This window comes from Homarus americanus, unplaced genomic scaffold (genome assembly GCF_018991925.1).
Source record: "Homarus americanus isolate GMGI-L3 unplaced genomic scaffold, GMGI_Hamer_2.0 scaffold8713, whole genome shotgun sequence".
In the NCBI taxonomy this organism is placed as follows: Eukaryota; Metazoa; Arthropoda; class Malacostraca; order Decapoda; family Nephropidae; genus Homarus; species Homarus americanus.
Window position 1 is genome coordinate 3,469 of NW_024755956.1, and position 12,491 is coordinate 15,959.

General features: G+C 52.0%; 3 protein-coding genes across 3 annotated transcripts; 2 read left to right on the plus strand and 1 right to left on the minus strand.

The window, feature by feature from the left end:
- Positions 1-6,979: 6,979 nt before the first annotated feature.
- Positions 6,980-7,997, plus strand: LOC121856703 (translation initiation factor IF-2-like; the record flags this gene model as incomplete). The annotated part of the gene is made up of 2 exons (XM_042352394.1): positions 6,980-7,544; positions 7,805-7,997. Coding segments are annotated over 2 exons (758 nt in total), but the record flags the coding sequence as incomplete, so codon positions are not given.
- A 156-nt stretch (positions 7,998-8,153) lies between these two features.
- LOC121856704 (tetra-peptide repeat homeobox protein 1-like) lies at positions 8,154-8,582 on the minus strand. The gene has a single exon (XM_042352397.1). The coding sequence runs from the start codon at positions 8,580-8,582 to the stop codon at positions 8,154-8,156; it is 429 nt and encodes a 142-aa protein (XP_042208331.1).
- A 723-nt stretch (positions 8,583-9,305) lies between these two features.
- LOC121856705 (nascent polypeptide-associated complex subunit alpha, muscle-specific form-like) lies at positions 9,306-10,232 on the plus strand. Its single transcript, XM_042352398.1, has one exon. It carries the CDS (start codon positions 9,306-9,308, stop codon positions 10,230-10,232), a length of 927 nt encoding a protein of 308 aa, XP_042208332.1.
- Positions 10,233-12,491: the final 2,259 nt, after the last annotated feature.

Consider the following 12,491-nt stretch of genomic DNA (forward strand, 5'->3'; position numbering starts at 1 on the left):
ACCCACTTATTGCACAACAATCGGTGAACGCCGTATCTCGGTCGTTCCTTCTTACAATCTCCCTTAACACATCAGACTGTTCCACTGGTGTGGCTTGTAGCACCGTCGGTTATCATGTAATGACCACGGTCTTACACGTCAGTTAGCGCCAAAAATCAAATGATTCATATTACGCTTAATAGCCCACAAAACATGTAACTCGGCTTTCGTTTGAGTCCTCCATCTGAGGAGTCCGTTTTCTCATCACTTCAAGACACCTCAGTCCTCCGTTATCCCATTTTCTCTGACTTACTGAAACCAACCTCTCTATAAAATGAATTTGAGTGTGAGAGAGAACACCCTTGTTTTGAGTCAACTTAGATATGTCTGTTTACAGTTGGAACATTCAAGATCCATTGTGAGTGGGGTAGAATGCTTCAACTGTCCTTATCGTTAGTAGAACGTGTCAAGTAAGTGAGTGTCGAGTTTGCCAGCTAGAGTGGCGTATTTTATGTCGTCCGTGGGGGTATCCATGAGTTTCTGATCGCGCCTGAAGTTATATCATTTTGTCGCCCCGACATCAGAGAATCTGATGTTTATAGTTTAATTAGTGTCAGTTGTCTATTTGAGAAAGTCATTAATCTCCTGAACTATTCTGTCAACTGGTATAATCTCCAAGATCTAGCGCCTCCCCGTGAATAGCCCCTTGTTCGCCTCAGGCCTGAGCTTGCAGAATTAATGTTATCGACGTGTATATTCCACCTTTTCCTGGCAAGCTCAACCTCTGATTAGATTATATGAATAGACATAGGAAATTACCCCGATCAAGAACACCGGAGTTCATAACTAAGTATACAGTGATCCAAAATGATAGAGAAGTTATGTTGTTGGTAAGATCGACCCTTCTGGTATGAATATGGAGGCCCAAGCTGCCCAGCAGGTGCACATATATACCTCTACACGAGGGAGAATCACGCATTCGTGACTTCCTCAACGTCTCTCCAGTGTGTTGAGCTGAATACTCATCGGCTACGTGGGTCGGTAACCGGGTTGGACGATGCCGTTAATTCGACAGGACTGAACTGGGAAGTCCGTTGCCTGCAAATCAGACGCCCACTCCCTGAGCGTGTGTCGGTCTACAACCGACCCCTAACAGCGATCTTCATTTGTTGTAGAGACCAGCGTTACCCTGGGGCACTCCTCACAGTTACATAGGCCTAAGTATTATAGTACCTTGTTTGGGGAATAACTAGCAGAAATATAGTATCCCAGGTTAAGTATTGAACCACTGAATGAGAGTTAAAAGTGCCATGTTGTTCCTTGTGAATTGACAGGAGGTATTGTATGTTGAGATAATTGTGGAGTTGTCCAGTGTGCTATGTATTCATTGGTAGTGACCATGAAATGATAATCTGAGAGTATAATGATATAACCAAGAAGTGAAGAGTTAATTTGCTACTTGGTAAGGTAAGACCTGTGGGTCCAGTGATATCTGGTGTATACCCAGTACTGACTATCATGTGGCAGAGTGACAAGACCACAATTGTCGATTGAAGTACAGTAATAAGAATTTGGAGGTATTTAATGAGGTAATAAGTTCTTGAAGTGTTTGATGACTTAAGAAACAAATTGCAGTTCTGTTTTGTCTGAGTGAATCTAAGATGCATCTTATCCAATCACTGTGTTAATAAATATTGAATTAGTAATCTAAGTCTACGAGTATCACCACTCAATCCTTTCCCACATTGGTTCTCAGAAAATAACTAACTCACGTGCCTAGAAGCTCGCTACCTAACAGTTAACTAAGAGATGTTATATTCTAGAAAATCCTGGGTGGTGGCAGGCTACCGTTGTAAGTATAATAAGTGTGGTAATAACAAAGACATGGTTTCCCAGGTTAATCCATGGTTTAGAATATAACTAGAACAAAATATATGGATGAGATCATAATATATGACAGGAAATGAAAAGAAAGAACATTGACTTGGAAAATATAAGCAGAGAAGCATAAGAGTTACTTATATAAGAATATATAAGAATATAAGGTATATAGAGATAAAGAACATATAAGAATATAAGCAAGAATATATAAAGTAAGTATGTGTGTTAGGAACTGAAGAAGGATAAGTATATAAAACCGGATACTCATTGAAAAGAATAACTGGATGGTAAATTATTGAAAAGAGAAAACTCGGCTCGTTACAATCATACATAGTAGCACCATCGCAACACACCTGTTACACTCCATACCTGCAAGTATGTGACTCCTTGTGACTTTTAGGTCTACACAACGGGCCCCTCGTTCGCACACCGCCCTCGGTGGGTAAGGACGAGGGCTTGACCTAGAGACATACCAGCACTATTTCTACGCCTGGTATTATAGGTCGCTCCAAGTGACGACCGCCGTTTCTCACGGTCTCCTTAGTTGTGACTATTCATGTGGAGTGGTGCGCTGGGAATCCACCGGTTCATAGTGGACTGGTATAGTGGGGAGTAATTCCCCACCTGGTGTGGCGCTCCAGGAGACAATGGCGGCCGGGCGGCAAGATACCCCAACCACGTGGCACCTGTGTTGACGGCAGAACGGGAAAGACTAAGCAATAATGCCTGACGGGCGGTTATCCCATCCCTTAACACATCCCTATCACACTTATATATCCGGCAAAGCTTTAAACTGTAGTCACTGTTATTTATCAACCTTAATTGTAGGGCGGGATATAGCCCGCTAGGACACTGACCTGTGTTGACGGCAGAACGGGAAAGACTAAGGCCGGCTTCCCGCCGCTTCTCGTCACATAGGCCTACAGTTTCCAATCCTCAATTTACATTTTTGTTTCTTATGGTTCTCCCCTGAACACTTTACGGTATATTGTCACTCATTTCTTATAAACACATATATTAATCCTAACTTATACACTAAGGTCAGGTCTTGGTTTGCTAGTGCTTGGTTAAATGCCTGGGATTTTAATATCAACGGGCATCTGAGGCGGGTACATGACGCGCCTTGAAACAAAAGCCGAATGATCATGGCGGGGGTGTATCAACTTCACTTAAAAACTGTAATGAGGGATCCTCCTCTCACACAGCGCACTATTTGAACACAGACCTCAGATTCTCTGATCACTGTACCTGTCGTGGGTATATGTCACGTGAGGCTACGAGGTGTATTAAATTCATACCGACGCATACACGATATTTCCTTTCCAGTATAGTTTCTAGATCACTGTCAACACCTCACATAGTTCTAATACATTTATCCCTTTTTCCCGATCATTGTTCTCATGTATTTTCATATGATATCTGTTGGAGTTAGGTTCGCTACACGCTCACAGACGTAAATAGTAGGACCTTCAAACCCTGCTCCACACTTAGTCTTACAGTACCCTAGTCCGGCTCAACTGGACTTTAACATTCATCTTATGCCTACCCTGAGTGATCCTTAAGGCTATGAATACATACACTTGATATGATATAATTATACCTGGGTACAATACCACACATGGTCTAGGAACCTTGAGTAGGGGAGTTGTCCTTTCTCAATGTTTCCCGTTTTCTGGGGTTCCACAAGCGTTGTGCATTTGAATGTTATGTAGCGTAATATGAATTAGATGGGATTTTTAGGGATGACAATGATGTGCGCAGTACAGTATATAGAGAGCACATTGTGAGTTTCCTTTCTCCATCCCATCCTGAGTGTGAACCAAACAACACCATACCCCACAAATGGTGACTCCCGGAGATTCGCACTCACACAGGATGGAGGAGAAACTGATCACGCTCCCAGTCTTCAAGCAACATGGAAGACTGGCTTATCCACCCAGAAGCAGCTCTCATCGGCTCTACAGCTACTGTCTCTACACCGCAGGTTAGACACCCTAGAGCAGCTCTGCTACTCTAAGCAGACACCAGCTCCTCTTCCTGCCCTAAGCACCACGTCCTACCGACCCCAGCACACCCGTCCTGCCTCAGACGCCGACCCCGGCCCAGCAGTAACCCCTGCCGCCCTTGATGCGGCCTCTGTTCCTGAGTGCGGACACACACACCCCTCTTTTCTCCCCCAGGTACTCCCTGCTAATGTCCTGCACCCTGCTGCTGTCGTGGACCCAGCTGCTGTCACGAGCCCTCATCCGTTTCTGCTGACGCAGCCCCTGCTCCTGACCCAGGCCCACACACCCCAGCAGGCGCATCTGACGACTCCGTACCTGCCGTGAAGGAAGCACAAAATTCATCGCCTCCACACACCCTTATTCTCCCTCTCTACTCCCACAGATATTGTGTATCTAGACAGTTGTCTCCAGCGCCCGGCTCATCCACGCCATCGCCGTTGTCTCACATGAGGCACGCACCGCCCGTTCTGCCTCACATGTGCTATGCAACCCTGCAGACAACAAGTCTCCTACACAGCCTGGAGGGAAGGGGGAGTATTGTAGTGGAATTCTCCCCTACAAACGCTGTTTGTCGCTGCCTAGCCGACCCCACCAATTCCCCAGTGTATGCCTCGTGGTCTAGGTCAACCAGCGCCGCCATACACCACGGAGCGGGGGTCAACTGCTAAGCCACGCCTACCCCCGCTATTTAAGACCTGACCTCGTGGTGATCTGTCTCTCTTTCTACCTACACCAACCAGCCAGCAACACCTCCGCCTGCCTGGCGGTCCTCGCTCCTCCGCCTGCCTGGCGGTCCTCTCTCCCGCTGGCGAGCATGGCGACCCACAAGCTGTCCTTCTCTGAGCGTCCTCACCAACCAGCTCTCTCTACATCACGCTTGTAACCATGCTGCCTTCCCAGCACCAAGCTGCATTGTACATCCAATACAACATGTATATAGAGAGCACATTGTGAGTTTCCTTTCTCCATCCCATCCTGAGTGTGAACCAAACAACACCATACCCCACAACCTTCTTATAAGACCCAATAATTTATTTGCCTGATTTACCTTCTTCTTGCAATGGCCCGAGAACTTCAGCTCATTGTCAACATAAACACCCAGGTCCTTCTCACATCCAGTCTCAAAGAGTGCAGTTTCTTTATCCCATTGGGACATATGATACGCCTCCTTACGGTTGGTACGCCCCGGGTGCATCCCCTTACACTTCGTGACATTGAATCTCTGCAGCCATTTCTTCGACCATTCTTGGAGCCCACAGAGGTCCTTCTACAGCTCTTCACAGTCTGCTTGGTTCTTGATTTCCCGAAATAACTTGGCATAATCGGCAAACATTTGTATGGAGGAGTGTACAACGTCAGGCATGTCATTTATAAAACAAACAAACAACAGCGGGCCCAATACACTGCCCTGTGGTACCCCACTTGTGACAAGTACGGATGACGATTTCGTCTGACCTGTGGCAACTGAGTTTCATATTTAAATGTACAGCAATTGAGGTAAATATAATTTCTGTCATTGCGTGAGTAGCCATTTCTGGCATTTGTTGAGTTACCAGTTAGCCGTATATAAGCTCCTGCGCAGGAGAGACGTCACTTCTCCCTGACGTTCTCCAACGTTATCTCAGGTATGTGTAAGATTCCCCGAACGCCATGTTGAGTCAGTTTAACTCAGTGAATTTTGTGAACATCAGTGTTCATGTTGTAACAGTGAAATTGTCATTTACCCAGTGTAAGAATTACTATACCGTAAATGTCGTGTGTTGTTGGTAGACGAAAGATTGTTTGTGATTGAGTTATTTTCACTACTTCTCCCTGACGTTCTCCAACATTATCTCAGGCACAGTGTGTGTGTTAGCTGAATACCCCACCGGCTGCTGGGGATTTGTAGCTACCTAATAGTTAGCTGTATTGGACGATGTCGTTAATTCGGCAGGATTAAACTGCTCAAGTCCGCATCCTGGGAACTAGACCCCAGGCTCTCGCCGGGTGTCAGACTACAACCGACCATAACAGCGATCTTCATTTGTGTGGAGACCCCAGTGTTATACCCTGGGACACCCCTTACAGTTATATGGGCCACAGTATTATTGCTATATGTGATGGGGGATAATTAGCGGAAATATAATTATCTCATGTTGAGTAGTGAACCCATAAAACTTGATAGTACCAGTAATAACGTGTTATGTGATGTGAGTGCATCCTCCACATGTACTACCAACAGTTGTAGTGAAGGTACCATATGTAAACTTGTCATGTGGTGTGTTCTCTTAAATGTACAACCAGTAATGATGTACGAAGCAAGAGTGTCTAATTAGAATTGCAGATGAGTAACGCCAAGGAGTTAAACCTTGTAGTTGTATGTTAATGACACCTTTAACCAAATTTAATTTCATATTAATAAACCATGTTTAGAGTATATTAGGGGTATCATTTTCCCCTAGTATCTGCCTTTATTCTTGTCCAATAACTTGATACCAGAATTACAGAACCCATGTGCCCTAACCCTCGCCATGCTACCAAAGGTCAGAGGTTACGAAGTAACTATATGAAATGAAATAATTAGACAGAAGAAATGAAGGAAATAAGACAAAGAAATAAGTATGAAATAAGAATATAAGGGATAAGAAGAAAACCCCCGCCCTTATACGAGAACTTCAGCTCATTGTCAACATACACACCTAGGTCCTTCTCACATCCAGTCTCAAATAGTGCAGTTTCTTTATCCCATTGGGACATATGATACGCCTCCTTACCGTTGGTACACCCCAGGTGCATCCTCTTACACTTCGTGACAATGAATCTCAGCAGACATTTCTTCGACCATTCTTGGAGCTCACAGAGATCCTTCTGCAGCTCTTCACAGTCTGCACGGTTCTTGATTTCCCGAAATAACTTGGCGTTATCGGCAAACGTTTGTATGGAGGAGTGTACAACGTCAGGCATGTCATTTATGAAACAAACAAACAACAGCGAGCCCAATACACTGCCCTGTGGTACCCCGCTTGTGACAGGTACAGATGATGATTTCGTGCCTCTAATCACCACACACTGCTTGCTGTCATGTAGAAAGTCTTCTATCCCCAAATTCCGTACCCTTCCAGTTTGATTTTCAGCCTTTCGTGGGGTACTCTGTCGAAAGCCTCCGAGGGCCCTCCAACGGGCGGTGGCATCCTCAGAGACCCTCCCAGTGTTTGTGGCACACCCAGGAGGCCCTTCCAGGAGCAATGGCACTCCCAGGGGCCCTTCCAGGAGTGTTAGCATCCCCAAGTTCCTTCCAGGGTCGGTGGCACCCCTAGGGGCTCTCCCATCGGCGACCCCAGAGGCAGCGGGGACCCCAGGGTCCCTGCCAGAGCCGGCGGCGCTCCCAGGGGCCCTACAAGGAAGGAGTGCGCTCCAGGGGTACGCGCAGGGGCCCTGCCAATGGAGGTTGCACCCTCAGGGGCCCTGCCAGGTGCGATGGTGGTCTCAGGAACCCTCCCAGGGGCGGTGGCGCCTCCAGGGTTCGTCCCAGGAGCAGCGGCGCCTGCAGGGGGCCTCCCAGGGGGATTTGTGCCCTAGGGGCACACCCGGGGGCCCTGTCAATGGAGGTGGCAGCCCTAGGGGCCCTGCCAGGGATGGTGGCGGTCTCAGGGGCCCTCCCAGAGGAGGTGACACCCCTCAGGGGCCCTACCAGGAGCGGTAGCACCCCCAGGTTTCCTATCAGGGGCGGGGGCACCACTAGGCTCCCTACGAGGAGCGGTGGCACCCCCGGGGTCCTTCCAGGGGCGGTGGCACCCCCAACGGCCCTCCCACCGGCGACCCCAGGGTCCCTCCCAGGGGCAGCGGAGATACCAGGGGTCTTTCCAGGGGCGGTGGCCTTCCAAGAGGCGGCGGCGCCCCCAGGGGCCCTTTCAGGGGGGTTTGTGCCCCAGTGGCACACGCAGGGGCTCTGCCAATAGAGGAGGCAGCACCACGGGCGGTGACGGTCTCAGAGCCCCTCCCAGGGGCGGTGGCGCCCTCAGAGGCCCTTCCAAGGGCGGCGGCGCCACCAGGGTTCGTTCCAGGGGTAGCAGTGGCCCCAGGAACCCTCTCAAGGGCAGCGTCACCCCTGGTGGCTTTGCAGGGACAGAATCGCCCCAGAAGCCCTCCTAGAGGCAGCAGGGCCAACAGGGGCCCTCCCAGGTTTGGTATTGCGCCCGTGGGGCCGTGCCAATGGAGGTGGCACCTTCAGGGGCCCTGCTAGGGGTGGTGGCGGTCTCACGGGCCCTCCCAGGGACGGTGGCAGCCCCAGGAGCCCTACCCGAGGCGTTAGCACCCCCAGGGGCCTCTAAGGGGCGGTGGCACCATCAGGCGCCATCCCAGAGGCAGTGGCACCCCCAGGGGTCCTCCCAGGGGCCTTTCCTGTGGCAGTGGCACCTCCAGAGGCTTTGCCATGGGCGGTGGCTCTACTAGGGGCCCTCTGAGGGGCGGTGACACCCCCAGGGTCTTCTGAAAGGCGCCGGCGCCCTCAGGAGCCTTCCGAGGGGCGGTGGCAGCCCCAGGGACCCTCCCAGGGTTTGTGATACACCCAGGGGGTCCTGCCAGGAGCAGTGGCACCCTGGGGGCCCTCCCAGGGGAGTTGGCATCCCTAGGGTCCTTCCAGGGCGGTGGAATCCCTAAGGGCCCTCCCAGGGTCGGTGACACCCCGAGGGGCCTTTCCAGAGGCGGTGGTACTCCCAACGGCCCGGCCAGGAGCATTGGCGCCCTCAGGGGCCTCCCAGGTGCAGTAGAAACCCCAGGGGCCCTCTCAGAGGCAGTGGTACTTATAGGGGCCCTCTCTGGGGAACCGGCGCCCTTTAGGACCCCTAGAGTCTTTCAAAGGCCCTCTTAGGGGCGCCTGCGCCAGGTGTGGTGGAACCCCAGGGGCCCTCCCAGGTGCGGTGGCTCTTCCAGGGGCCCTCCCAGATGCGGTGGCACCCCTAGGGCCCTCAGAGGCCCTTCCAGGGGCAGTGGCACCCTGGGGGCCCTCTCAGGTGGTGCTAATACCCGCAGGGTCACTCCCAAGGTCGGTGGCCTCCTTACGGGGCTATCCAGGGTCTATGGCACTTTCAGGGGCACCCCCAGAGAATCAGCTAGGGGCGGTGGCTCCCTCAGGGGCCGTCCCACGAGTGTTGGCACCCTCAGGGTCCTTCCAGGGGTGGTGACAACCCCAGGGGCCCTGCCAGCGGTGGTGGCACTCCTAGGGGTCGTCCCAGTTCTCCTCTCAGGTCCGCAGATTCCCCCAGCTGCCCTCCCAGGGGCGGTGGCAGTTTCAGATGTCCCAAGAGGCCCTGCCAGTGGCGTTGGCACTTCCATAGGCAGTGGCATCTAAAGGGGCCCTGCCAGGGGTGGTAGCACCCTGTGGCCCTCCCACAGTCTGTGGCATCCCCAGAGGATCATCCAGGGGCCCTACCACTGGCTGTGGCAACCCCAGGGGCCGTGATGCCCTCAGGGGCCCTCTCAGGGGCGGTGGCACCCACATGGGCTCTCTCAGGGGCCTTGCCAGGGGCGGTGGCACCCCCAAGGACCCTCCCAAGGGGGGTGACATTCCCAGGGGCCCTCCGAGGGACGGTGATACGCCCAGGAATCCTCCCAGGGGCGTTGGCTCCACAGGGAACTCTCAGAGGCTGTGGCTCCGCTGTGGTCTCTACCGGGGGATGGCACCCCCAGTGGTCTTGCAGGGGGGTGGCATCCCCCTGGGTACTTCCCAGGAGCATTTGCACTCTCTTTGGCCCTCCCAGGGACGGTGGAACATCCAGGAACCGTTCCAGGGACGGAGACACCACCACGGGCCTTTCCAGGGGTGTCGCCGCCCGCAGGGGCCCTTCCAGAGTTGATGGCACCCCGAGAAGCCCCCCAGGATCGGTGGCAACCCCTAAGAAGGCTCCTGGGTTCGCCGCCGCCCCTGGGAGGGCAGTTGAGGTCATCACCGACCCTTGGCAAGTCCCTGGGGTCGCCACCACCCCTGGAAGAGCCCCAGGGGTCGCTGTTGACCCTGGTATGGCCCCTGCCGATGCTGCCGCCCCTGGAGAGCCCCTGGGGACACCACCGCCCCATCGAGGGTCTCTTGGAGAGCCTCTGGAGGGGCCACCGCCCCTGGAAGGGCTGCCGCACTTGGAACGGCCGCTGGTAGTTCCTCCGTCCCTGGCAGGGCCTCTGGTGGCACCATCGCCCCTTGAGGGCCCCTGGGGGCCATGCAGCCTTTGGGGGGGCCCTGCGGTCGCTGCCGATTCTGTGAGGGATCCTGGGGGCGCCACCGCCCTTGGAAGGGTCCTTGGGGGCGCCACCGCCCTTGGCAGGGCCCCTGCGAGGGTCCCTGTGGCCGCCACAGTCAATGAACTTGTCTCCTGGAGGCACCACAAACCCTGAGAGGTTCCCTGGGAGCACCCTGCTCCTGCAAGAGGTCCTGGGGTTGTCACCGCCTCTGGGTCACCGCTGTTGCAAAGGAGAACCCCTGGAGGGTCCTTGGAGGCGCCATTGACCCTCGGAGGACCCCTGGGTGCGCCACCGCCTCTGGGATTGTCCCTGGAGGCGTCGCTGCCCCTAAGGACAACCACTGGGGGGCTCTGTCTCTGGGAGGGGCCCTGGGGGCGCTACTGACCCTGTGAGGTCCTCTGGGGGCACTGCCGTCCCTGAAAAAGCCACTGGGGGCGCCGCTGCCCCTAAGGAGAACCCCTTGGGGCGCCGTTGCCCCTGAAGGCACCACCGCCTCTGGGAGGTCCCCTGGGGATTCCCTTGCCTTTGGGAGGGCCTCTGGGAGCGCCGCCGCCTTTGGGATGGCCCCTGAGGTCGCAGCCGCCCTTGAGTGGGTCCCTGGAGTCACCGCCGCCCCTGTGAGGGTCCCTGGGTCACCACCGCAACTGGGAGGGCCCCTGTATAGAGGGCGTGGAGGAGGGGTGTGGGTATGGCGGGCGTGGAGGAGGGATGTGGGTATGTAGGGTGTGGAGGAAGGGTGTGAGTATGGAGGGCGTGGAGGGATGTAAGTATGGAGGACATGGAGCGGTGTGGCTATGGTGGACGTGGTGGGAGGGCGTGGAGGGGGTGGAGGAGGTGGGTATGGAGGGCGTGGAGGAGGGGTGGTGGAGGGCGTGGGGGGAGGGGTGGCTATGGAGGGCGTGGGGGAGGGTGTGGAGATGGATTGATTGATTTTGTCGCTTACAGCGGCTACTTTATGGTACACCCCATACTCATCCTGTGAGCGGTAGCGCAAAAGGATTACAGAGTAGAGTTTACACCGGGTCATAATAATTAACCCTCGTGGTCAGGATATTATGGCACTGAATGTTACACAGTATTTCAATTACATTATTTGTTTAGTTCTATACATAAAGGGTACCTTATTCACAAAAGGGTGAGTACAGGCGTGTGAGGCAGTATGTCTGGCCGCACACTTTGTTATTCACATTTGCCTGAGAAGTATTCAAGGACAAAGTGTGTTTGGTTCTATACATGGGAACTGATATAGTTACTACGTGCAAAAAAGTGGATACAATCTTAATATTTCGGCTATCTTGCCATTAGAGATGAAGTGTTGTGCCAGTTCACACACAGTGTGCTTGTCCCTAAGAAGTTCTATATTCACACAGTCGAGGACGTTGTGTTCAAGTGTGTGGCCATATGTTTGGCCACACACTTTACATTTAGTCTTGTTTACATCTGCTAGAGGAACATAATGCCAGATGTACTTATATCCTAACCTAAATCTAGCGGTTACAACATCTTGTAATCTAGTGATCTTGTTACTTCCACCATATACATGTTTCACTTGATACATCTCATCATGGTAAACTATGGATCGACTAGTTTGCACTTGTATGCTTGCATTAAATTCATCAATAGGTTCTTTCCTCATTACAGTTTTAAGGGTTCATTTTGATAGACCCATATTGTATTCAACGGTGTCTTTGATAGACGCGAGTTTGGCGAGAGTATCAACTCTGTCATTGTTTTATGAGGCCTATGTGAGAGGGGATCCACAACAGTTTGACCTTGACACACCGGTCAACAAGGTACGCATATTTGTGTCAGCTTCAGAGACAAGAAAGTGACAACTTGAGTTGAGGGTGTCAAGGGCAAGTAGTGAGAATAGAGAGTCAGTGATGATGAGACCGTCAGTGACAGTTGTTTCAATTAATTTAATAGCTGAGTATGGCAACTAATTCAGTTTGCAGAGTGGATCCGCAGTTGTTAATTCAAACTCCTTTCTCAATTATATTACCGTCAGGTTGAGTCACAACAATAGCGCTTTCAGTCCTCCCACAGGCGGTGTTAAGAGATCCATCAGTGTAGATGGTCTGTGTGATGTTATTATCAGTCTGTAGAGTGTGTATGTGTTCAAGAGCTCCCACTTTGGCAGTGTGGTAGAGATAAATACTTTTTATAATTAATTTTTTCGGCGGATATGTCGGTATTGTGATATCGAAGAGAACTGTCCGCCAGAGTGGAAGGAAGTGCTGTGTCTCAACTTTGTATAGATGGTCTAGTCCAAATATCTTCATGTGTATAGGTGTAGTTTGGATCCATTTAGATTCACCAGTCCCATGGTTCATACATTCTAGCAATTTTAAGGAAACAATGTTATCAGTATACTGCCAGACAGGGGGTCACTAATGAGCAATACGTAACTAG

Bases quoted from the DNA above. Each gene is read 5' to 3' on its own strand.
- LOC121856704 (XM_042352397.1), bottom strand. From the start codon at position 8,582: ATGCTCCTGGCCGGGCCGTTGGGAGTACCACCGCCTCTGGAAAGGCCC.
- LOC121856705 (XM_042352398.1), top strand. From the start codon at position 9,306: ATGCCCTCAGGGGCCCTCTCAGGGGCGGTGGCACCCACATGGGCTCTC.